At 47.8% G+C, this 22,599-nt stretch overlaps 1 protein-coding gene and 1 long non-coding RNA gene across 26 annotated transcripts in view; one reads left to right on the top strand and one right to left on the bottom strand.

Annotated features, from left to right (window-relative positions):
- The window catches only part of LOC120990732 (carcinoembryonic antigen-related cell adhesion molecule 1-like), a 50,383-nt gene extending 43,977 nt beyond the window's left edge, over positions 1-6,406 (top strand). Inside the window, exons 8-10 of one of the 2 annotated variants that reach the window (XR_005776460.1) lie at positions 1,938-1,982; positions 3,191-3,234; positions 5,498-5,592. Coding sequence is in view for 1 of the 2 variants with exons in the window: in XM_040419642.1 (XP_040275576.1) it covers positions 1,938-1,982; positions 3,191-3,234; positions 5,498-5,614 (206 nt within the window). In the remaining variant the exon portion in view is untranslated. Of the gene's footprint in view, positions 1-1,937; positions 1,983-3,190; positions 3,235-5,497 lie in introns of both variants that reach the window. The other variant, XM_040419642.1, reaches the window with a different exon arrangement.
- Positions 6,407-7,205: 799 nt separating this feature from the next.
- On the bottom strand, positions 7,206-10,979 carry LOC120990743. 24 transcript variants are annotated; one of them, XR_005776471.1, is made up of 5 exons: positions 10,220-10,979; positions 9,751-10,048; positions 9,059-9,715; positions 8,644-8,919; positions 7,206-8,539 (listed from the first exon to the last, which is right to left on the bottom strand). It is a non-coding gene; the product is annotated as an uncharacterized LOC120990743 (long non-coding RNA). The 24 variants fall into 24 exon arrangements; XR_005776484.1 differs by having other exon boundaries at positions 7,206-8,505; XR_005776466.1 differs by having other exon boundaries at positions 7,206-8,746; positions 8,782-8,919.
- Between the last annotated feature and the right edge of the window lie 11,620 nt (positions 10,980-22,599).

Genomic DNA, 22,599 nt, shown 5'->3' with positions numbered 1-22,599 from the left:
TGGTCGCAGATGAAGATTGGCTGGCCAGTAAATAGGCGAGCACAGCGGGTCCCACTTCTAGGATTCTCCTGGCCCCCGTTCTGCTCGGTGTGGTGGGCTATTCTTTCTCCTGGATGTGGATGCCGGCAGTCACCTCATCAAGCAGGGCTGGAGGTATACGGTTAATGTCTGAGATGGACAGGCGGCCTGGCAGTTGCTCCTTAGCTATGAAGAAAGGTTGGTATTCCTGTTACCAGCGACCACGGAGAATGCCAGGCTTATCTGGCACATGGAGCCTCCATTTTTTTGTTGGTGGGGCGGCCCGGGCACCATTACCCTGTGGAGGCGGCACTGCCAGGAGCAATATTGCAGTATTCTGATGAATCACATTGACTCACAATACGTCTGACATACAGGGGGCGTCGCATGAATTCGACCCAAAAGTCTGTGGTAAATGAGCGTTCATTGCATCATCTATAGCAGGGATGGCCAACCTGAGGCTCTCCAGCTGTTGTAAAACTACAAATACCACCATGCCCTGCTGTAGGCTGATAGCTATAGGAAGTCTGAGCATGCTGGGAGTTGTAGTTTGGCAACACCTGGAAAGCCTCAGGTTGGCCATCCCTGATCTATAGGGCGCCATACTCATGTTCTCACCACTTATGTTATTCTAAGAGGATGGGATGAAATCACAGCTGTCTGACATTGCCACGCAAACAGGACTGTCCTAGTTTTCGACATGGACCACGGAGCCACAGTGCTACTCTAACCACTGAGCCACAGTGCTACCCTAACCACTGAGCCACTGTGCTACCCTAACTACTGAGCCACAGTGCTACCCTAACCACTGATCCACAGCGCTACCCTAACCACTGAGCCACAGTGCTACCTTAACCACTGAGCCACAGTGCTACCCTAACTACTGAGCCACAGTGCTACTCTAACCACTGAGCCACAGTGCTACCCTAACCACTGATCCACAGCGCTACCTTAACCACTGAGCCACAGTGCTACCCTAACCACTGATCCACAGCGCTACCTTAACCACTGAGCCACAGTGCTACTCTAGCCACTGATCCACAGCGCTACCTTAACCACTGAGCCACAGTGCTACCCTAGCCACTGATCCACAGCGCTACCTTAACCACTGAGCCACTGTGCCACCATAACCACTGAGCCACTGTGCTACCCTAACCACTGAGCTTCTCTGCTACACTAACCACCATGGCCACTGTGTGTTGCCCACTGCAGGTTGAGATTATATCATTTCTTCTCATTCCAATTGACGTAAGACGCTGAACTCTACAGAATTACAGCGCATTCACACGACCGTATAAATGGATCCGCAGCAGTTCCGCAATTTTTGCGAAATGGGTGCGGACCCATTCATTTCAATGGGGCCGCAAAAGATGCAAACAGCACACCATTCCGCTGCCCAGCAAAAATTATAGAGCATGTCTGAGGACACGAATAGGTATTCTCTATATAGTGCCGGCCATGAGCAGTCCGCAAAATGCGGAACGCACACAGACCGTATCCGAGTTTTGCAAAACAATTATGGTTGAGTGAATGTAGCCGAAGACTCTGTCACTACCAAAGCTGAAGAGGTCCAAGACCTTGAGTAAATCTATCACCTGGAGAGTGGTCACTCAGCGCCGCCATAATGCGTCTCACCTCAAGGGCAACCCTGACGTGAAGCCACGGTGGGCTCACCACATATGACCCCATGTTGGAGGAGGCAGACCCGGTTATCCGAAACATCCCCGCTATATGGTCCCAGATGTTATGGATTTCGGCTGATTTCCAGTTCTGATGTTGGTGGCTCTTCTTCTCATGTGCGAACATGGCTTTGGCCTCACTGCTTGATACAGACGTTCAGGAATGATTGTGTACAAGTTGGGATAGGTCTACAAGGAGGTATCTGCTCTTCTGACTAATAATCTGTATTTATTCCGCAGATACCATACAATATGCAGAGGTAGCACTCAACAAGGAAAATGGAGGTGAGTCCAAGGCCAGGCCGAACCAGACTTAGAGTCTCCCATGTGAGATTAGTCAGAAGCTGCAGATTAACATGAATGACACCATGTGCAGCGGCCTGTACAGGCATAGAATAGCAGAAATATACCATATTACATTTTAACCCTTATTAGCAGTGACCCACTGGTTCACTGTACATGTACCTGGCTGTGGACTGAGAAGACCAGGACCCTGAGGCCAGGTCTTTAATGTGCCCTTAGGACAGATACTGAAGAGCCCCTCAGAAATAAGATTAATAGAGAGTCCTGCTGTGGAACCTCCAGTGATCAACTGGAGGGTGAAGGAACCTGTCAGTAAGTGGTTCACTTCCCTGCAGCGCCACCACAGGAGGAATGTAGTATTACATGACACCTACTGAAATCAATCCGTTTGGTTCCCGTTATGCAAGACGGAAAACAAAGTCCTGTCGACAGGAGACCAGATGGATCCATTATGATTCCTATAGACTTCTATTATGACGGCTCAAAACGGAATGCCTCTTAAAGGTTTCCGTTTTGACTTCCGTCTTATGGATTCCGTTATTTTCCGTTATAACCATGTTATAAAGGAAAACAAAAACGGAATCCATAACGGTGATGTGAACCTGCCCTAACAGAAATAAAGGGGGAGGGGAGAACAAAGAGGCCGCCTGAATAAGGGCACGTGCTTGGGGTGATTGCCGATATTATTCTCTATTACTTGTAGCGCCAATTCACATGCGGCAGATTTGCTGCAGATATTTGTGACTTTCTCATTCATCTGAATGGAGCTTGTAGGAATCTATGCATTTTCTGCCAAACATGGAAATTTCTTCATTGAATCTGCTGTGCGTAAGTCCACCGTAAGGCTCAGACCTTTAAATCGGAGCGAGTCCTCTGCGGATTTGCCTCTTTGTCTTATAATCAATGAAATCTGCTGAGAAAAGTGTTCGGTTTCTACAAGAGAAGGGACGTGCTGCAGGTGTGACCACCACGTCCAGCCTCGAGCGTGCTGCAGGGATATTACGCTGTGGTCGGACGCGGTCAGTTCACGTCTCATCGTTCTGGACTTTACTGACATTCCATAACTAATCCGCCATGTGCGAGCCTCACCGGGAAGAGCCTGCGGGTCACCAGGACTGTAGCTGCAGAGCGCTGGCGTCTTCTACATTCCTTTACACTGCGTCACAGAGGAAATATTTTATTTTTTCCAGGTGTAGCAGAAACCACAATGTCCACCAACCCCGCTGATGATAAGGTAAGTTCTGACCTACAACCTGTGAGAGATTATTGTAGGTGACCAGCGCAGGCCACGACCTATCACTATAGACATATCATCTGTAGATAGAGGGTGTCTGGCCTCTGATGGACCCAGGCCTCGCAAGAAGTGGACACATCTTTTGGCCCTAATCTGTGACGGTCATGAGCTGTGCTATAATTCACATCCGTTTTAGAAGTGAATGATAATAAGGTGTGATTATACAGACACCAGTAATATGTGTTATCTTATAAGTATAGGAAAGACATGCTGAGAGCAGAGCTGAGTCCTAGCATCTACATATCATATACACTATGTACTATAGCTTCACCACACTGAGATCTGCTCAGCTTATCTACATATCATATACACTATGTACTATAGCTTCACCACACTAAGATCTGCTCAGAAAACTCATCTACATATCCCTGCTTTATTCACAGACACAATATATGATTATACAGACACCAGTAATATGTGTTATCTTATAAGTATAGGAAAGACATGCTGAGGACAGAGCTGTCTGTGAATAAAGCAGTGATATGTAGATGAGCTTTCTGAGCAGATCTCAGTGTGGTGAAGCTATAGTACATAGTGTATATGATATGTAGATGTTAGGACACAGCTCTGCCCTCAGCATGTCTTTCCTATACTTATAAGATAACACATATTACTGGTGTCTGTATAATCCTACATTGTGCCTGTGAATAAAGCAGTGATTTGTAGATGAGCTTTCTGAGCAGATCTCAGTGTGGTGAAGCTATAGTGCATAGTGTATATGATATGGAGATGCTAGGACACATCTCTGCCCTCAGCATGTCTTTCCTATACTTATAAGATAACACATATTACTAGTATCTGTATGATCATATATTGTGTCTGTGAATAAAGCAGTGATATGTAGATGAGCTTTCTGAGCAGATCTCAGTGTGGTGAAGCTATAGTACATGGAGTATATGATATGTAGATGCTAGGACACAGCTCTGCCCTCAGCATGTCTTTCCTATACTTATAAAATAACACATATTACTAGTATCTGTATGATCATATATTGTGTCTGTGAATAAAGCAGTGATATGTAGATGAGCTTTCTGAGCAGATCTCAGTGTGGTGAAGCTATAGTACATGGAGTATATGATATGTAGATGCTTGGACACAGCTCTGCCCTCAGCATGTCTTTCCTATACTTCTAAGATAACACATATTACTAGTATCTGTATGATCATATATTGTGTCTGTGAATAAAGCAGTGATATGTAGATGAGCTTTCTGAGCAGATCTCAGTGTGGTGAAGCTATAGTACATGGAGTATATGATATGTAGATGCTAGGACACAGCTCTGCCCTTAGCATGTCTTTCCTATACTTATAAGATAACAGATATTACTGGTGTCTGTATAATCATATATTGTGTCTGTGAATAAAGCAGTGATTTGTAGATGAGCTTTCTGAGCAGATCTCAGTGTGGTGAAGCTATAGTACATAGTAATATGATATGTAGATGCTAAGACACAGCTCTGCCCTCAGCATGTCTTTCCTATACTTATAAGATAACACATATATATATATATGTAGATGAGCTTTCTGAGCAGATCTCAGTGTGGTGAAGCTATAGTACATAGTAATATGATATGTAGATGCTAAGACACAGCTCTGCCCTCAGCATGTCTTTCCTATACTTATAAGATAACACATATATATATATATATATATATATATATATATATATGTATATGAGCTTTCTGAGCAGATCTCAGTGTGGTGAAGCTATAGTACATGAAGTATATGATATGTAAATGATAGGACCCAGCTCTGCCCTCAGCATGTCTAGCCCTGTCAATCAAGGGGAGGGGGGAGTGTGCAGAGCACAGAGGGGTGTTATAAATCAGTGCTCACACCATTCAGCCCCACCTCCTGGAGGCTCCAATAGCTAATTTGCATTTGAATAAAAATGCATATTTCTCTGCAGCTATTTATCGTACAGACAAAAGATAGGTATTGTTTTAATCAGCATGATGAACCCCACCAGGCAGTATGTCTGTTTTATAGGGTTGATCCAGGTGACAGAGCCTCTTTAAGTTTGAATCGCCCTAGTCAGAGAGCGTCCATATTTTATGAGGTGTTATCTGATTAAGTGGTCGCTAGCTCTTGAGCCTCGTAGAGAACTAGTCGTGAGAGAGAACCATTCACATGTCCCTGCGCTCTCTACCACGTGTAGATTTTTTTAATGTATTTTTTTCTGACATTCTTTCTTTTCTTTTCAGGATGAATTAAAATACGCTGCAATCAGTTTCAAGAACAAATCTTCCACTAAGTCCGTGGCGCCGACAACACCACAGGAAACTGTATATAGTGATGTGAAAAATGTATCCAACAGATAATCCCCAGATCCCAGTCACAGTGGACATGCTGAGTCCGGGTCCCACCACGCATCCTAGTCATGGTAGACATCCCGATCTCGGATCCCACCGCACATCCCAGTCACAATGGACATCCCAAGCCTGGATCCCACCGCACATCCCAGTGTCGATAGACATCCTGATCTGGGATCCCACTGCACATCCCAGTTATAATGGACATCCCAAGCCTGGATCCCACTGCACATCCCAGTCTTAGTGGACATCCTGATCCCCGATCCCACTGCACATCCCAATCACGGTGGACATCTTGAACCAAGATCCCACCGCACATCCCAGTCCCCGGGCAATCCCAATCCCATTTCCTACAACACATCCCAGTCATGATGAACCATCTCCAAAGTACGTCACTGACCACCCCTCGGATGACCACCTCATGTGCACAGGTAGCAACGATTCACCTCTGTACACTCTGCACTAGGATCTCTCTGCTTCAGGGACTTATTAATGCTGGACTACTCCTGATCATCACCAGAGACATGTAACCTGGTTACAAATAGTTGTGAAACTCGAGGAGGTACTAGAGCGTTTTCTTCTCTGCCAGGAATATTTATGATCCATCATGACTCGTCCTCGTCTGGATGGGGTTTGTAGCCATTGTTTCAGAAGGTGCCTTCATATATGGTCCTGCCGTTGTGAGGCCTATCCTGCCCCAGGTTAATGAATGACAGCTTCAGTGACCTTTGCTTCTTGGCACCAAATTAAAATCTTAACTTTTTAAACTTCTCAGAACACACCTGTATGAGGCCCTGTTCACACTCAGGCTGGGATTTCATGCAGCTTTCCATTATTTCTCCAGGAAGAATAGTCCTTGTGGTCAAAAATCATGGAAACACTAAAGGACCCCAGAAAGTCAGTGGATCCATCAGAGAACAGATCCAACGTTAGTGTGTACAGAGACTAAACAGTATTGGGGTGGTGACCATGAAATTTACAGCAACATCTGGGTACTGTGATGGGGACATTATTATGGGTGCACTGTTATGGGGGCACTGTGGGGGGAAGCAGTAAGGGTGCGCACTGTGTGGCTGCTTTAGTTTTCTTTTAAAGAGGTTATACAGAATCAGAAAAATATGGCTACTTGCCATCAGAAACAGTGCCACCCCTGTCCGTAGGCTGTAGGAAAGCAGCCATGTTTTTATAGTCCTGGAAATGGTTTTTAAGTTCCTTAATGGAAAGACCTGTTATTACGAGGTCCTCGGTGCCGACCATGAGTGATGTCCTCTCCTACAGGCCCAGTGTCCTCTTGCATCCCCCGAGAACTGTTTTAGATGATTTTATATTTTGTATATGAGAAATTAGACAAGGAAAGAATAGGTGAGAAAGTCCCGAACCCCCAAAAAAATGGCTGAATGTGGAAGTTCTCGTCTGTAGAGTGGATTTTGCACTAAACGGAGCCTCAATGCAACAGAATGTGGCTGGAGACCCCAACTCTAGAGACAGGTGGGGGTCTCAGAGGTGGGACCCGCTCCTCTCAGGCATTTATAGTGCCTCCGGTGGAAATGCCCTTTAAGTGGCCTGAGATTATGTATTTATATGGTTTTGATCGTCATTGCCCCAATGTACCTGAAGAAAAGAAAAACGGAAAAACTTTGCAAATAATCTTGACTAAAATTCGATTGTCCTGTGTCTACAACCCCTGTGCAGAGCTTTACATCTCCATGGTAACAGACTACAGAGAAGCCCTGTGTAGTCTGACCCTCAGTCATAGTCCTTTCTATCTGTAACCCGCCAAATGTCTGTAAGCGTGGGCACCGATGGAAGGGACGGCACATGGAGGCTTACAGAGAAGGTCCACGAGGCAAGACATTTGGTGCTTTGAAGCCAATAATGTGCAAATTAAACCTGTTAAAGTTAAATGATGATAGGAGGGTGGGGCTCCAACAATAATTTGGTGGACCCAAAGAACCCCAGTCCGACCCGGAGTCAAATGTGTAATGCACTGTACACACTGTCAGCATGCTTCATCCCTTACATCCTGTATATTTATTACATGATGATCGACACAGAGGTTGAGGGCGCAGCTTTATCTCCGTTGCTTTACACTGCAACTCTGCTTCTTGAAATTGACCGGAGGGTCCGTTAATGATAAGCTGATTGCAAATTGTCCCCTTGCTGGACCCCTAGTAATCAGCAGTGTTCTGCTCTCCTGCAGCGCCTCCACAGGAGGAATGAAGTATTACACAATGCCTCGTGAGATCCAGATAGTGAATGCACACCGGTCACCCGGGAACTGGATGCACTTTGTAGTATATTCCTTATATATATCCTCCTCACAGACAGACTGAAACCATGTGAGAGATGATGCCTGGTAAAAGATGGACAAGGTGCCCCCCACAAATCCGACATTTCAGTATGGACGGGTCTTATCTCATGGACGTCCACATGTAGCATGTCTAAAGATTCAGGTGCTGGTGCAAAATCACTGCACTGTATAGATAGTCTCTGAACAGCAAACTACTAGACCACCACGCCTTATCCCACTGCCCAGTGTGCCAGACCACCACACCTTATCCCACTGCCCAGTGTGCCAGACCACCACACCTTATCCCACTGCCCAGTGTGCCAGACCACCACACCTTATCCCACTGCCCAGTGTGCCAGACCACCACACCTTATCCCACTGCCCAGTGTGCCAGATCACCACACCTTATCCACTGCCCAGTGTGCCAGACCACCACACCTTATCCCACTGCCCAGTGTGCCAGACCACCGCGCCTTATCCACTGCACAGTGTGCCAGACCACCGCGCCTTATCCACTGCCCAGTGTGCCAGACCACCACACCTTATCCCACTGCCCAGTGTGCCAGACCACCACACCTTATCCACTGCCCAGTGTGCCAGACCACCGCGCCTTATCCACTGCACAGTGTGCCAGACCACCGTGCCTTATCCCACTGCCCAGTGTGCCAGACCACCACACCTTATCCACTGCCAAGTGTGCCAGACCACCGTGCCTTATCCCACTGCCCAGTGTGCCAGACCACCACACCTTATCCACTGCCCAGTGTGCCAGACCACCACACCTTATCCCACTGCACAGTGTGCCAGACCACCGCGCCTTATCCACTGCACAGTGTGCCAGACCACCGTGCCTTATCCCACTGCCCAGTGTGCCAGACCACCACACCTTATCCACTGCCCAGTGTGCCAGACCACCACACCTTATCCCACTGCCCAGTGTGCCAGACCACCACACCTTATCCCACTGCCCAGTGTGCCAGACCACCGTGCCGTATCCACTGCCCAGTGTGCCAGACCACCGCGCCTTATCCACTGCCCAGTGTGCCAGATCACCGCACCTTATCCCACTGCCCAGTGTGCCAGACCACCTTGCCTTATCCCACTGCCAAGTGTGCCAGACCACCACACCTTATCCCACTGCCAAGTGTGCCAGACAGCCACACCTTATCCCACTGCCCAGTGTGCCAGACCACCTTGCCTTATCCACTGCCCAGTGTGCCATACCACCACGCCTTATCCACTGCCCAGTGTGCCAGACCACAACGCCTTATCCACTGCCCAGTGTGCCATACCACCACGCCTTATCCACTGCCCAGTGTGCCAGATCACCACGCCTTATCCACTGCCCAGTGTGCCATACCACAACGCCTTATCCACTGCCCAGTGTGCCAGATCACCACACCTTATCCACTGCCCAGTGTGCCAGATCACCACACCTTATCCACTGCCCAGTGTGCCAGATCACCACGCCTTATCCACTGCCCAGTGTGCCATACCACAACGCCTTATCCACTGCCCAGTGTGCCATACCACAACGCCTTATCCACTGCCCAGTGTGCCAGATCACCACGCCTTATCCACTGCCCAGTGTGCCATACCACAACGCTTTATCCACTGCCCAGTGTGCCAGATCACCACGCCTTATCCACTGCCCAGTGTGCCATACCACCACGCCTTATCCACTGCCCAGTGTGCCAGACCACCTCATCTTATCCACTGCCCAGTGTGCCATACCACAATGCCTTATCCACTGCCCAGTGTGCCAGACCACCATGCCTTATCCCACTGCCCAGTGTGCCAGACCACCACACCTTATCCCACTGCCCAATGTGCCAGACCACCGTGCCGTATCCACTGCCCAGTGTGCCATACCACAATGCCTTATCCACTGCCCAGTGTGCCAGACCACCTCATCTTATCCACTGCCCAGTGTGCCATACCACAACGCCTTATCCACTGCCCAGTGTGCCAGACCACCATGCCTTATCCCACTGCCCAGTGTGCCAGATCACCACACCTTATCCACTGCCCAGTGTGCCATACCACCATGCCTGATCCACTGCCCAGTGTGCCAGACCACCACACCTTATCCACTGCCCAATGTGCCATACCACCACGCCTTATCCACTGCCCAGTGTGCCAGACCACCACACCTTATCCCACTGCCCAATGTGCCAGACCACCGTGCCGTATCCACTGCCCAGTGTGCCAGATCACTGCGCCTTGTCCACTGCCCAGTGTGCCAGACCACTGTGCCGTATCCACTGCCCAGTGTGCCAGATCACTGCGCCTTATCCACTGCCCAGTGTGCCATACCACCACACCTTATCCACTGCCCAGTGTGCCATACCACCACGCCTTATCCACTGCCCAGTGTGCCATACCACAACGCATTATCCTCTGCCTAGTGTGCCATACCACCACGCCTTATCCACCTCTTAGTGTGGCAGACCACTGCTTGTCCTCCACTGTCCTCCCCTATACTCCTCTTCTACATTTCTCCTCCATGCTCCTTCTCCACATTCCTGCCCCACACTCCTCCTTTCTCTTACACTAAGTTTCTTCTCTGCACTCCTCCTTCACAGTCCTCTCCCAGATTCATCTTTCTTACTCCTCCTCTGAACTTCTTCTCTACACTCCTTGCACTCCTCTTCTGCACTTCTCCATTGTGCTCTTGTCCTCCTCCAACCTCCTCCTCCTTTGGGCTCCTCTTTGGAGCTTCTCCTCAACACTCCTCCTCCACAGTCCTATCAAACATTCATCTTCCTTACTCTTCGTCTATGCTCCTCGTTTGCTATTCTCCTTTGTGCTCCTCCTCCACAGTTCTCCTCTGCACTTCTCCTCCGCTGTCTTACTCCACAGAAGTTCTCCTCTGGACTCCTCCACTCTCCTCCTCCACACTCCTTAAAACTTGCCCTCTGTACTCCTCCTTGCACTCCTTCTCTGCACTTCTCATCTGCGCTCCTCCTCGGCACTCCTCCTCCTCCCCAGTCCTCCTCGGCACTCCTCCTCCCCAGTCCTCCTCGGCACTCCTCCTCCCCAGTCCTCCTCCCCAGTCCTCCTCGGCACTCCTCCTCCCCAGTCCTCCTCGGCACTCCTCCTCCCCAGTCCTCCTCGGCAGTCCTCCTTGGCACTCCTCCTCCCCAGTCCTCCTCGGCACTCCTCCTCCCCAGTCCTCCTCGGCAGTCCTCCTTGGCACTCCTCCTCCCCAGTCCTCCTCGGCACTCCTCCTCCACAGTCCTCCTTGGCACTCCTCCTCCCCAGTCCTCCTCGGCACTCCTCCTCCCCAGTCCTCCTCGGCACTCCTCCTCGGCACTCCTCCTCCACAGGCTTTCTCCATGCCCCTCCTCTTATATTCACCTCCTAATTACAGATAAGGCAGAAGAAATAATCATTAATCTCATTAATCTCGACAGTCTTGCCGTAAGTTATTTAGTAATCCGGTGGTGTTGAATACTCAGGGAGTTTCTCACATTGCCTTGTACCAGGCAACCATATATAGCAGAGCTGAGTTAGTAAGGCCAGTCATGATGATTTCCTTGGAATTGCAGATAAATGTACAGCAAAAATGACCCCTTACTGGTGCAGGATCTAATAGAGGCAGTGGTCTTCATTTACGGAGCCCCCTGATGATCAGTGGTGCACAGTGATTATCTAGTTATCCGCAGGCCAAACTATCTAAAATGAAGGGATGTCTTAAAGGGAACCTGTCACCGGGATTTTGTGTATAGAGCTGAGGACATGGGTTGCTAGATGGCCGCTAGCACATCCGCAAAACCCAGTCCCCATAGCTCTGTGTGCTTTTATTGTGTAAAAAAAACGATTTGATACATATGTAAATTAACATAAGAGTCACATCTCACTTGTGTGACCAGAGAAGAGTCATATTTTCAAGCTCTGACTCATCTCAGGGTAATTTGCATCTGTATCAAATCGTTTTCTTTACACAATAAAAGCACACAGAGCTATGGGGACTGGATATTGCGGATGTGCTAGCAGCGATCTAGCAGCCCATGTCCTCAGCTCTATACCCAAAATCCTGGTGACAGGTTCCCTTTAACTGGTCTGACGCTGGAGCGATATGTTCGGCTCTGCTATCCCTGTACAGTGAGTAAACATAGGGCCGGAGCTTCTGATGTCGCAGGTTTCCATATATTTATTATGAGGTGATGTGAGGAGGATGTGATTACAGGGGTGATATAGATGTACCCTGCTGTGTCGTCCGTGTTTTACGCCTTCAGATTCCTATTGTTGATATCACAGAGATGTAAATAATTCTTTAATAAAGTGTCTTCTCCCTTCTTATCACCGTCTTTCTTTAGTTTGTGGTTTAAATTCTTTGACTATAAAAAGTTCTCTTCATCCCATTGAAGGAAAGTTCATAATAGGAGAAAATATTGTCTGTATCGATGCCGCTATGATGAGTTTGTCATGTGGTGCAAATCATTGATATCTGTGGTTTTACTCAGGACTCAGGTGATTCTACGGAGTGAACCTACCTCAGCTAGAATTCCTGGTCCACACGGTGAGAAGAAGTCAGGAAGCTGGGGTGACCTTCAAGAAATATCATAAAGGGTACAAATTGGACACAGAGACCATCAGGTGGTGACGCAGAGTACAAGGTGGTCACGGATGGTAAAAGGTGGACACAGAGGGCAGAAGGTGGTAATGCAGAGTACAAGGCGCTCACAGAAGATACAAGATGGACACAGAAGGGACATGGTGGTCATGCACAGTACAAAGTGGTCAATGAGGGTGCAAGGTGGTCACGAAGGGTAAAAGGTGGTCAGGAATGGGTTCAAGGTGGTCAGGAATGGGTTCAAGGTGGTCAGGAATGGGTACAAGGTGGTCAGGAATGGGTACAAGGTGGTAACGGTGGGTAAAAGGTAGACACAGAAGGCACAAGGTAGTGATGCAGAGTAAAGGTTATCATGGAGGGTAAAAGGTAGTCATGTAAGGTATAAAGCAGACACAGAGGGCACAAGGTGGTCATGGAGAGTACAAAGTGGTCACTGAGGGTACAAGATGGTCACAGTGAGCCCAAGATGGTTTTGTAGAGTACAAGGTGATCATGAAGGGTAAATGATGGTCAGGTCATCACAGAAAGTACAAGGTGGACACAAAGGGCACCAGGTGGTCATGCAGACTACAAAGTGGTCACTGAGGGTGTAATGTGGTTACTGAGGGTGCAAGTGGTCACAAAGAGTATAAATTGGTCAGGGATGGGTATAAAGTGGTCATGTACCGTACAAGGATGTCACTGTGGGTGCAAGCTGAAAATACTGAAACCAGTGTTTTATTACACTGAAGGGAGTTGTCATCTGCCCACCCCATCCCCAAGCCAAGTACATAAATTGTTAAGTCTGTGAAGGCTCTCATGTATCCAGGTCATGGTATATCTGTAAAGAATAAATCAAGGCAACTGGACTTACTGTAGATTTCTTGAAAACGTTTCACTCGTTCTTCCAACGAGCTTTCTCAATTCTGAGTGACTGTACAAGAATTCTCTGGGAATAAATATGTAACTGAATCAACATCTGGTAATTATACTCAACATGGGGTTAGAGGTCATTATACCCAGCATGGGGTCAAAGGTGTGGATTCCATTATCCTAATTGGAGTCAGTAGGTGATAATGACCTCCCAGAAAAAGATGTCAAGACAGCATTGTATGTGGCAGACAATAGATGTCTAACCTCCCCCAACCCCCCCCCCCCCCGCCTCTATTCAAGCTTGGCTTCTCTATTTTTACGTAGATGGCCTCCGTCACACCTCATTTGTACCAATCGGCCTCCTTATCCAAAACACGTACTTGACTGTCTTCAAAGGTGTGACCTGTTTCTTTTAGATGCAAGTACACGGCTGAATCTTGACCAGAGGTTTTGGCTCTTCTATGCTGAGCCATACGCTGATGTAGTTGTTGTTTTGTTTCGCCGATATACAGTTCTGAGCATTCCTCATTGCACTGGACTGCGTACACAATGTTGTCCATCTTGTGTTTTGGCGTTGGGTCTTTGGGGTGAACCAGTTGTTGCCTCAGTGTGTTGCTGGGTTTAAAGCAGACAGGGATGTGATGTTTATTAAAAGTCCTTTTGAGGCGGGGGGGTTAGACATCTATTGTCTGCCACATACAATGCTGTCTTGACACCTTTTTCTGGGAGGTCATTATCACCTACTGACTCCAATTAGGATAATGGAATCCACACCTTTGACCCCATGCTGGGTATAATGACCTCTGACCCCATGCTGGGTATAATTACCAGATGTTGATTCAGTTACATATTTGTTCCCAGAGAATTCTTGTACAGTCACTCAGAATTGAGAAAGCTCGTTGGAAGAACGAGTGAAACGTTTTCAAGAAATCTACAGTAAGTCCAGTTGTCTTGATTTATTCTTTACAGATATAAATTGTGAAGGATCAGTGAAAAGGCCTATATAGGATGATGGAAAGAACCTTCACAAAGGGTTTTATTGGATCCATACTACTCACAGACATATGTGCAGAGATACGTGATACATGTGATTATATAGATATATATAGCTGCCATCACGTCTGGTCAACAAGCTTGTAGTCCGTCATGCCCCCCACAGCTTAGCTCACCCCCCTCAGGCAGAGGAACATATGTTTATTCCAGTATTAGATAATTGTACAGAAGCTGCCATAAATATGACATTTTCCAGAATGCAAATCACTAGAAGCTGCGTTCGGGCGTCGAGCCGGGGGGAAATTCTAGACAAATATGTGACACTGATCTGCATCTTACCAAAGGCAAATATTCTCCGTGATCTGCGTCTGGTTTATGTAAATCAAGTGGCAAAGAAATAGAGCAAAACAGCAAAGTCATAAAGTTCAGATCAGGATGAGAAGATGTGGCCCTGTAGACAGGAAGGTGAGATGTCACAGAATCAAACCACCTCTGCATCCAAATACTAAGACATTCACTGGGTATAGAGCAGTAGTGTGTGCTCCAGAGCTGTTCTTCCTCCTGTGAATGTGGACAGGCCATACAAGATGAGATACAGCCTCTAGCCTAAATACAAGATGAGATACAGCCTCTAGCCTGTATAGAAGATGAGATACAGCCTCTAGCTTGGATACAAGATGAGATATAGCCTCTAGCCTTGATACAAGATGAGATACAGCCTCTGGCCTGTATAGAAGACGAGATACGGCCTCTAGCCTTCATACAAGATGAGATACAGCCTGTAACCTGTATACACGATGAAATATGGCCTCCAACCTGGATACAAGATGATATACAGCCTCTAGCTTAGATACAAGATGAGATACAGCCTCTAGCCTGTATAGAAGATGATATACAGCCTCTAGCCCGTATAGAAGACGAGATATGGCCTCTAGCATGGATACAAGATGAGATACAGCCTATAGCCTTGATACAAGATGAGATACAGCCTCTAGCCTTGATACAAGATGAGATACAGCCTCTAGCCTGTATAGAAGACGAGATACGGCCTCTAACCTTCATACAAGATGAGATACAGCCTGTAACCTGTATACACAATGAAATATGGCCTCCAACCTGGATACAAGATGAGATACAGCCTCTAGCCTGTATAGAAGACGAGATACGGCCTCTAGCCTTGATACAAGATGAGATACAGCCTCTAGCCTTGATACAAGATGAGATACAGCCTCTAGCCTTGATACAAGATGAGATACAGCCTCTAGCCTGTATAGAAGACGAGATACGGCCTCTAGCCTTCATACAAGATGAGATACAGCCTGTAACCTGTATACACAATTAAATATGGCCTCTAGCCTGGATACAAGATGAGATACAGCCTCTAGCCTGTATAGAAGACGAGATACGGCCTCTAGCCTTCATACAAGATGAGATACAGCCTGTAACCTGTATACACAATTAAATATGGCCTCTAGCCTTGATACAAGATGAGATACAGCCTCTAGCCTGTATAGAAGACGAGATACGGCCTCTAGCCTTGATACAAGATGAGATACAGCCTGTAACCTGTATACACGATGAAATATGGCCTCCAACCTGGATACAAGATGAGATACAGCCTCTAGCCTTTATACAAGATGAGATACAGCCTCTAGCCTGGATACAAGATGAGATACAGCCTCTAGCCTTGATATAAATGTGATACATTTTCTAGCCTGAATACACAATGAGATACAGCCTCCATTTAAGGCCTTAAAAATATATATTTTTTTTCTTTCTGTTTTTTATTTCATTTTTTTATTGCTAATATTGTCTATTTCGTACAGATAATGCCAGCAAAGGTTTCAGGTAGGAAGTCCTTGGGTGCAAGCGGAGGCAGTCCAGTCTTAAACATGGATACATTTTTGAAATCACCACAATATAAGACTAGGACTAACCAGAAGTGCAACAAGGAGAATAAAGTTGATTCAATAGTTACATCAAATATAGAGGGGATAGGTGAGGCAGAAGAAGGACGGAGAGTTAAGGCCATAGTAACAGAAGAGCGGATAGATATAGTAGATAGGAAACTGACAGATATCCTGAAGGCGGTTCAAATATAGAACCAAGCATTGGGAGACCAGTCCGTTAAAATCTCCACAGTCCAAACGGATTTATCCTTAATTAAAGACGAGATGAATAAAGTGCGAGAGAGAGTGAAAGATCTTCAGATGATCACTAAGGATTTAAAACAAGAGACGGAGGGGATTAAGAATAGATTGGGGGTGATGGAAAGGGAACAAAACCTATTACAGGAAAGAGTCACCGGAATGGAGGATAGATCTCGTAGGCCGAATATACGTCTGCTTGGTTTTCCAGAGGGGTCTGAAAAAGAAGACCCCACAGGGTTTATCCAACAATGCTTATTAGATGTGTTTGGAAAGGACAGGCTGACTGGAGGGTTTCTGGTGGAGAGGGCCCACCGGATACCAACTAAGCAGCCACCTGTAGGGAGCCCTCCAAGAGCAATCCTGGCTAAAATAACTAATGTTCTGGATAGGGATAATAGTATGAAAAATAAAAGATCCCTACCTCTTCTGGAGTATAATGGGATGGAAATAGAAATATATCCGGATTACTCAAGGGCCACACAGGCAAAACGTCGCGAGTTTAGAGAGGTTAAGAAGAGAATGGCGGTAGCTAAGATTAAATACTCCCTCTTCTATCCCACTAAGATGAGAGTGATATACCAGGATCAAGCCCATTTTTTAAATCAACCAGACGAAGTACGGGAATGGCTTGATTGCGGGGGGATAGGTCTCTGACCTATAGGCACTTTAACAGCTAATAGAGACAGATGGGGGGTTGGATCGGTGGGGGGGAGGGGCGAAGTGTAAGAGGTTAGTAAACCGAATGGTTTGTCTGACCAAGTGGAGGTGGGGGGTGGGGTGGGTAAATGGAGGGTGGGATGGTTCGGGTGGGGCGATGGGGTCTCGGTGGAACTGATAGAGAAGGTAGATTTGTCTTTCTGCATTGCTATTTAAATTGCATCAAATGAATATTGGCATTTGTGTACGTTTCTCCATGTCTGTCATGTCATCTTTGATAGACTTTATTAGCTCTAGAGCACGTTGCCCGGTCTTGGTAACTGGTGACTTTAATGATGTGATGGACGTGGAGGAACATAGATACTCTAGGGATCATCCCCATAGAGTAGATAAGGACAAACCAACACCATTAAGAAGGATCTCGCAGGAAATGACACCGACCGATATCTGCCGATATTTATATGGGAGGAAAAAAGTCTTTTCCTGTTTTAGCCGGGCGAATACTGTCGAGAATAGATTTGGCTTTAGCTAATTCTGATCTTTTAGATTGTGTGACCCATATGAAGTATGAATTACACACGATATCTGATCATTCTCCAATGGTTATTACGATACAATTGGGGAATGTTAAAATGAAAACTAGGAACTTCAGATTAAACTCTCATTGGGTTAAGCTAGTCAAAGATCAGGAAAATAACAGGGGAGATCTGGGAATTGTGGTTGCTGAATGCCCCGTCTGCACCTATGCATATTGTATGGGATTCTTTCAAAGCGTCTTTGTGCACTATACATAGCCAAAATTAACGGGGGGAAAAAAGAATACGCTGCAAAAGAATTAGTTCTTAAAAAAACAAGGTCCAGCACCTACAGGGAGAACTACTTACTAATAACACGGCTTCACAATCACATTTTGAGGAAGCCAGACTGGAGGATAAAAATTACCTATCTGAAAAAGCACAACATAGACTCTTTAATTCTCAAGCAGGGAAACCAGGAAACCTCCTTTCATCCATGAAATGCACCCAGTATTAGGGAATGGAAAAACCTCCTGGTGAAGATGGAGAGATACGAGGAATACGCGGCAGGTGCCGGATGGGACGGGCGGGGAGGAGAGAGGGATGGGAGCGGCCAGTAGCGATGTTTACTGAGATGACCACCATGGGGGGGGGGGGGGTAAGGGTGACAATGTTTGGATAGACGTTGGGGGATCTGAGTTCAATGTAATGTGGAAGTGAATGGGAAGTTTGTTAGTCTTTTTGAAACAGGACGGACTATGTATTAGATCTGCATCCTACTCTTGGCTTAATGTGACACATAATGTATCATATGTGCTATGTTGGCAGAACCTGTTTTGAAGTAATCAAACCCAACACTGTTGGCTGTTTTTAAATTTATGTTATAAAGGAAAAAATGTAATAAATAAATAAAAAATAAAAAAGATACAGCCTCCAACCTGGATACAAGATGAGATACATTTTCTGGCCTGGATACACAATGAGATACTGCCTCTAGCCTGTATAGAAGATGAGATAAAATCTCTAGCCCGGATATAGGATGAGATACAGCCTCCAGCCTGGATACAAGATGAGATACATTTTCTGGCCTGGATACAAGATGAGATACAGCCTCCAGCCTGGATACAAGATGAGATATGGCCTCCAGCCTGGATACAAGATGAGATACGGCCTCCAGCCTGGATACAAGATGAGATACGGCCTCTAGCCTGGATACAAGATGAGATACGGCCTCTAGCCTGGATACAAGATGAGATACGGCCTCTACCCTGGATACAAGATGAGATACGGCCTCTAGCCTGGATACAAGATGAGATACAGCCTCTAGCCTGGATACAGGATGAGATATGGCCTCCAGCCTGGATACAAGATGAGATACGGCCTCTAGCCTGGCTACAAGATGAGATACGGCCTCTAGCCTGTAGACAAGATGAGATATGGCCTCCAGCCTGGATACAAGATGATATACAGCCTCTAGCCTGGATACAAGATGAGATACGGCCTCTAGCCTGAATACAAGATGAGATACAGCCTCTAGCCTGGATACAAGATGAGATATGGCCTCCAGCCTGGATACAAGATGAGATACGGCCTCTAGCCTGGATACAAGATGAGATACGGCCTCTAGCCTGTATACAAGATGAGATATGGCCTCCAGCCTGGACACAAGATGATATACGGCCTCTAGCCTGGATACAAGATGATATACGGCCTCTAGCCTGGATACAAGATGAGATACAGCCTTTAGCCTGGATCTTTCCACATCTGCACTGCACTGATGCTGCTACTACTACCGCTACTACTACTCCCACCTTCTCTTTCCACATCCGCACTGCACGCAGGGCCGGCGCCACCTGTAAGGCGACCTAGGCAGGCGCCTAGGGCGTAATCTAGCAGGGGGCGCCCGGCGCTGGAACCGTGCGACTTAAACAAAAATAAAAAAACGTTGGTTATATAACTTAAGTGGCGGCCGGCCGGCGGCGCCCCTCATGCTGCGCCGCCTGAGCGGCTGAGCGCTCTAAAGAATCCCGGCCTCAGGCGGCACATGTCAGCACTGCAGCACAGCACTGAGCCGGCGGCTGGAGAATCGGAGATGATGATGTATGTCCGACTCCAGTTTTCAGACAGTCCAGAGAGGGCAGAGGCTGAGCCTCAGTGAAGCCATGGGGGTGGGGGCGCACCGGCGCAGTAGACCAGAGAGACTGACACCGCTGTCTCTCTGGTTTGACTGAGTGAGAAGCTTACCTTCAGGCGGCTGAGGGTGGAGCAGAGGCAGAGCTCTGCCGACTTGGAGAAGGCTGGACGGGTTGGTACTTACTTGGTAGCTGAAGCTCAAGGGCGCCCTGATGATCCTGATCTGAACTCTACGTTTACCCCCCCGGGCCCTGACCCCTCCCACCCTTGAGCATGTGATGCAGAGAGAGGGGTGGAGCGAAGAAGGAAGAGAAGGCCGCACACTGAGCAGCCGAGCAGCCAGCCACCACCAGCAATTTGCCTCCCAGTGCCTTCTGGGACAGAACAGTGGGCTCCTGGATTGGAGTGCAGCCTGCAGGTGCAGCTGCTTTCTTCTTCCCCAGGGTGACATTGGTGAACCGTGTCCGTGTTTGTCTCCAGTCCCCAGAGCCAGACCAAGAGCCAGACTGCAGCCAGAGACCAGATCATCTAATTGTCCTGGTGGTAAGTAGACAATGCAATATGTTTATTATTTACTGTATTTTTCGCTTTATAAGACGCACTCCCCCCCCCAAAAGTTGGGGGGAAATGGCCGTACGTCTTATAAAGTGGATACTTCGCTGGCCGCTATGCTGCACAGCGCGGCCAGCAAAGTATCAGTGTGGAGGGAGGAGGCGGGGACACTCATGGCGGGGCCCGGTGCAGTGACTCTACTGTAATACACCGGGCCCCACAGCTGTTAAGTACATTCAATCCAAATGCGTCCGCAATTGCTGTACTGTACTTACTGTAGTACCTTATGTATAGCATTAAGACGGCGCAGACCGGCAGCTCCCTCAGTCATGCGCCGCCTGCCGCAGCTCCCTCCTCATGCGCCGCCTGCCTCAGCTCCCTCGGTCATGCGCCGCCTGCCCCGTCTGCCTGTTCATTCATAAAGTGAGATAAGCAGGCAGGCGACGCATGAGGAGGGAGCTGCGGCAGGCGGCGCATGAGGAGGGAGCTGCCGGTCTGCGCCGTCTTAATGCTATACATAAGGTAATACAGCAAGTACAGTACAGTAATTGCGGACCCATTCGGATTGAATGTACTTAACAGCTGCGGCGGGGACCGGAGTATTAGAGTAGAGTCACTGCACCGGGCCCCGCCATGAGTGTCCCCGCCTCCTCCCTCCACACTGATACATCTGATGGGGGATCTGTAGATGACACTTATGGGGATCTTTGGATGACATAAGTGTCATCCACAGATCCCCCCATAACAGTGCATCATCCACAGATATCCCCCAAAACAGTGCGTCATCCACAGATCCCCCCCATAACAGTGCGTCATCCACAGATCCCCCCCATATCAGTGCATCATCCACAGATCCCCCCATAACAGTGCATCATCCACAGATCCCCCCATAACAGTGCGTCATCCACAGATCCCCCCATAACAGTGCGTCATCCACAGATCCTCCTATAACAGTGCGTCATCCACAGATCCTCCCATAACAGTGCGTCACCCACAGATCCCCCCATAACAGTGTCGTCCACAGATCCCCCCATAACAGTGCGCCATCCACAGATCCCCCCATAACAGTGTATCATCCACAGATCCTCCATAACAGTGTTGTCCACAGATCCCCCCATAACAGTGCGTCATCCACAGATCCCCCGGAAACAGTGTGTCATCCACAGATCCTCCCATAACAGTGTGTCATCCACAGATCCCCCCATAACAGTGCGTCATCCACAGATCCTCCCATAACAGTGCGTCATCCACAGATCCCCCCATAACAGTGCGTCATCCACAGATCCCCCATAACAGTGTGTCATCCACAGATCCCCTCCATAACAGTGTATCATCCACAGATCCCCCATAACAGTGTTGTCCACAGATCCCCCCATAACAATGCGTCATCCACAGATCCCCCAAAACAGTGTGTCATCCACAGATCCTCCCATAACAGTGTGTCATCCACAGATCCCCCCATAACAGTGCGTCATCCACAGATCCTCCCATAACAGTGCGTCATCCACAGATCCCCCATAACAGTGTGTCATCCACAGATCCCCTCCATAACAGTGTGTCATCCACAGATCCCCTCCATAACAGTGTGTCATCCACAGATCCCCTCCATAACAGTGTGTCGTCCACAGATCCCACCATAACAGTGCGTCATCCACAGATCCCCCCATAACAGTGTGTCATGCACAGATCCTCCCATAACAGTGTGTCATCCACAGATCCCCCATAACAGTGCATCATCCACAGATCCCCCATAACAGTGTGTCATCCACAGATCCCCTCCATAACAGTGTGTCGTCCACAGATCCCCCCATAACAGTGCGTCATCCACAGATCCCCCCATAACAGTGTGTCATGCACAGATCCTCCCATAACAGTGTGTCATCCACAGATCCCCCATAACAGTGCATCATCCACAGATCCCCCATAACAGTGTGTCATCCACAGATCCCCTCCATAACAGTGTGTCATCCACAGATCCCCTCCATAACAGTGTGTCATCCACAGATCCCCTCCATAACAGTGTGTCGTCCACAGATCCCACCATAACAGTGCGTCATCCACAGATCCCCCCATAACAGTGTGTCATGCACAGATCCTCCCATAACAGTGTGTCATCCACAGATCCCCCATAACAGTGCATCATCCACAGATCCCCCATAACAGTGTGTCATCCACAGATCCCCTCCATAACAGTGTGTCATCCACAGATCCTCCCATAACAGTGTGTCATCCACAGATCCCCCCATAACAGTGCGTCATCCACAGATCCTCCC

The sequence above is a fragment of the Bufo bufo genome, chromosome 1 (genome assembly GCF_905171765.1).
Source record: "Bufo bufo chromosome 1, aBufBuf1.1, whole genome shotgun sequence".
NCBI lineage: Eukaryota > Metazoa > Chordata > Amphibia > Anura > Bufonidae > Bufo > Bufo bufo.
This window is presented reverse-complemented; position numbering and strand designations above follow the sequence as displayed.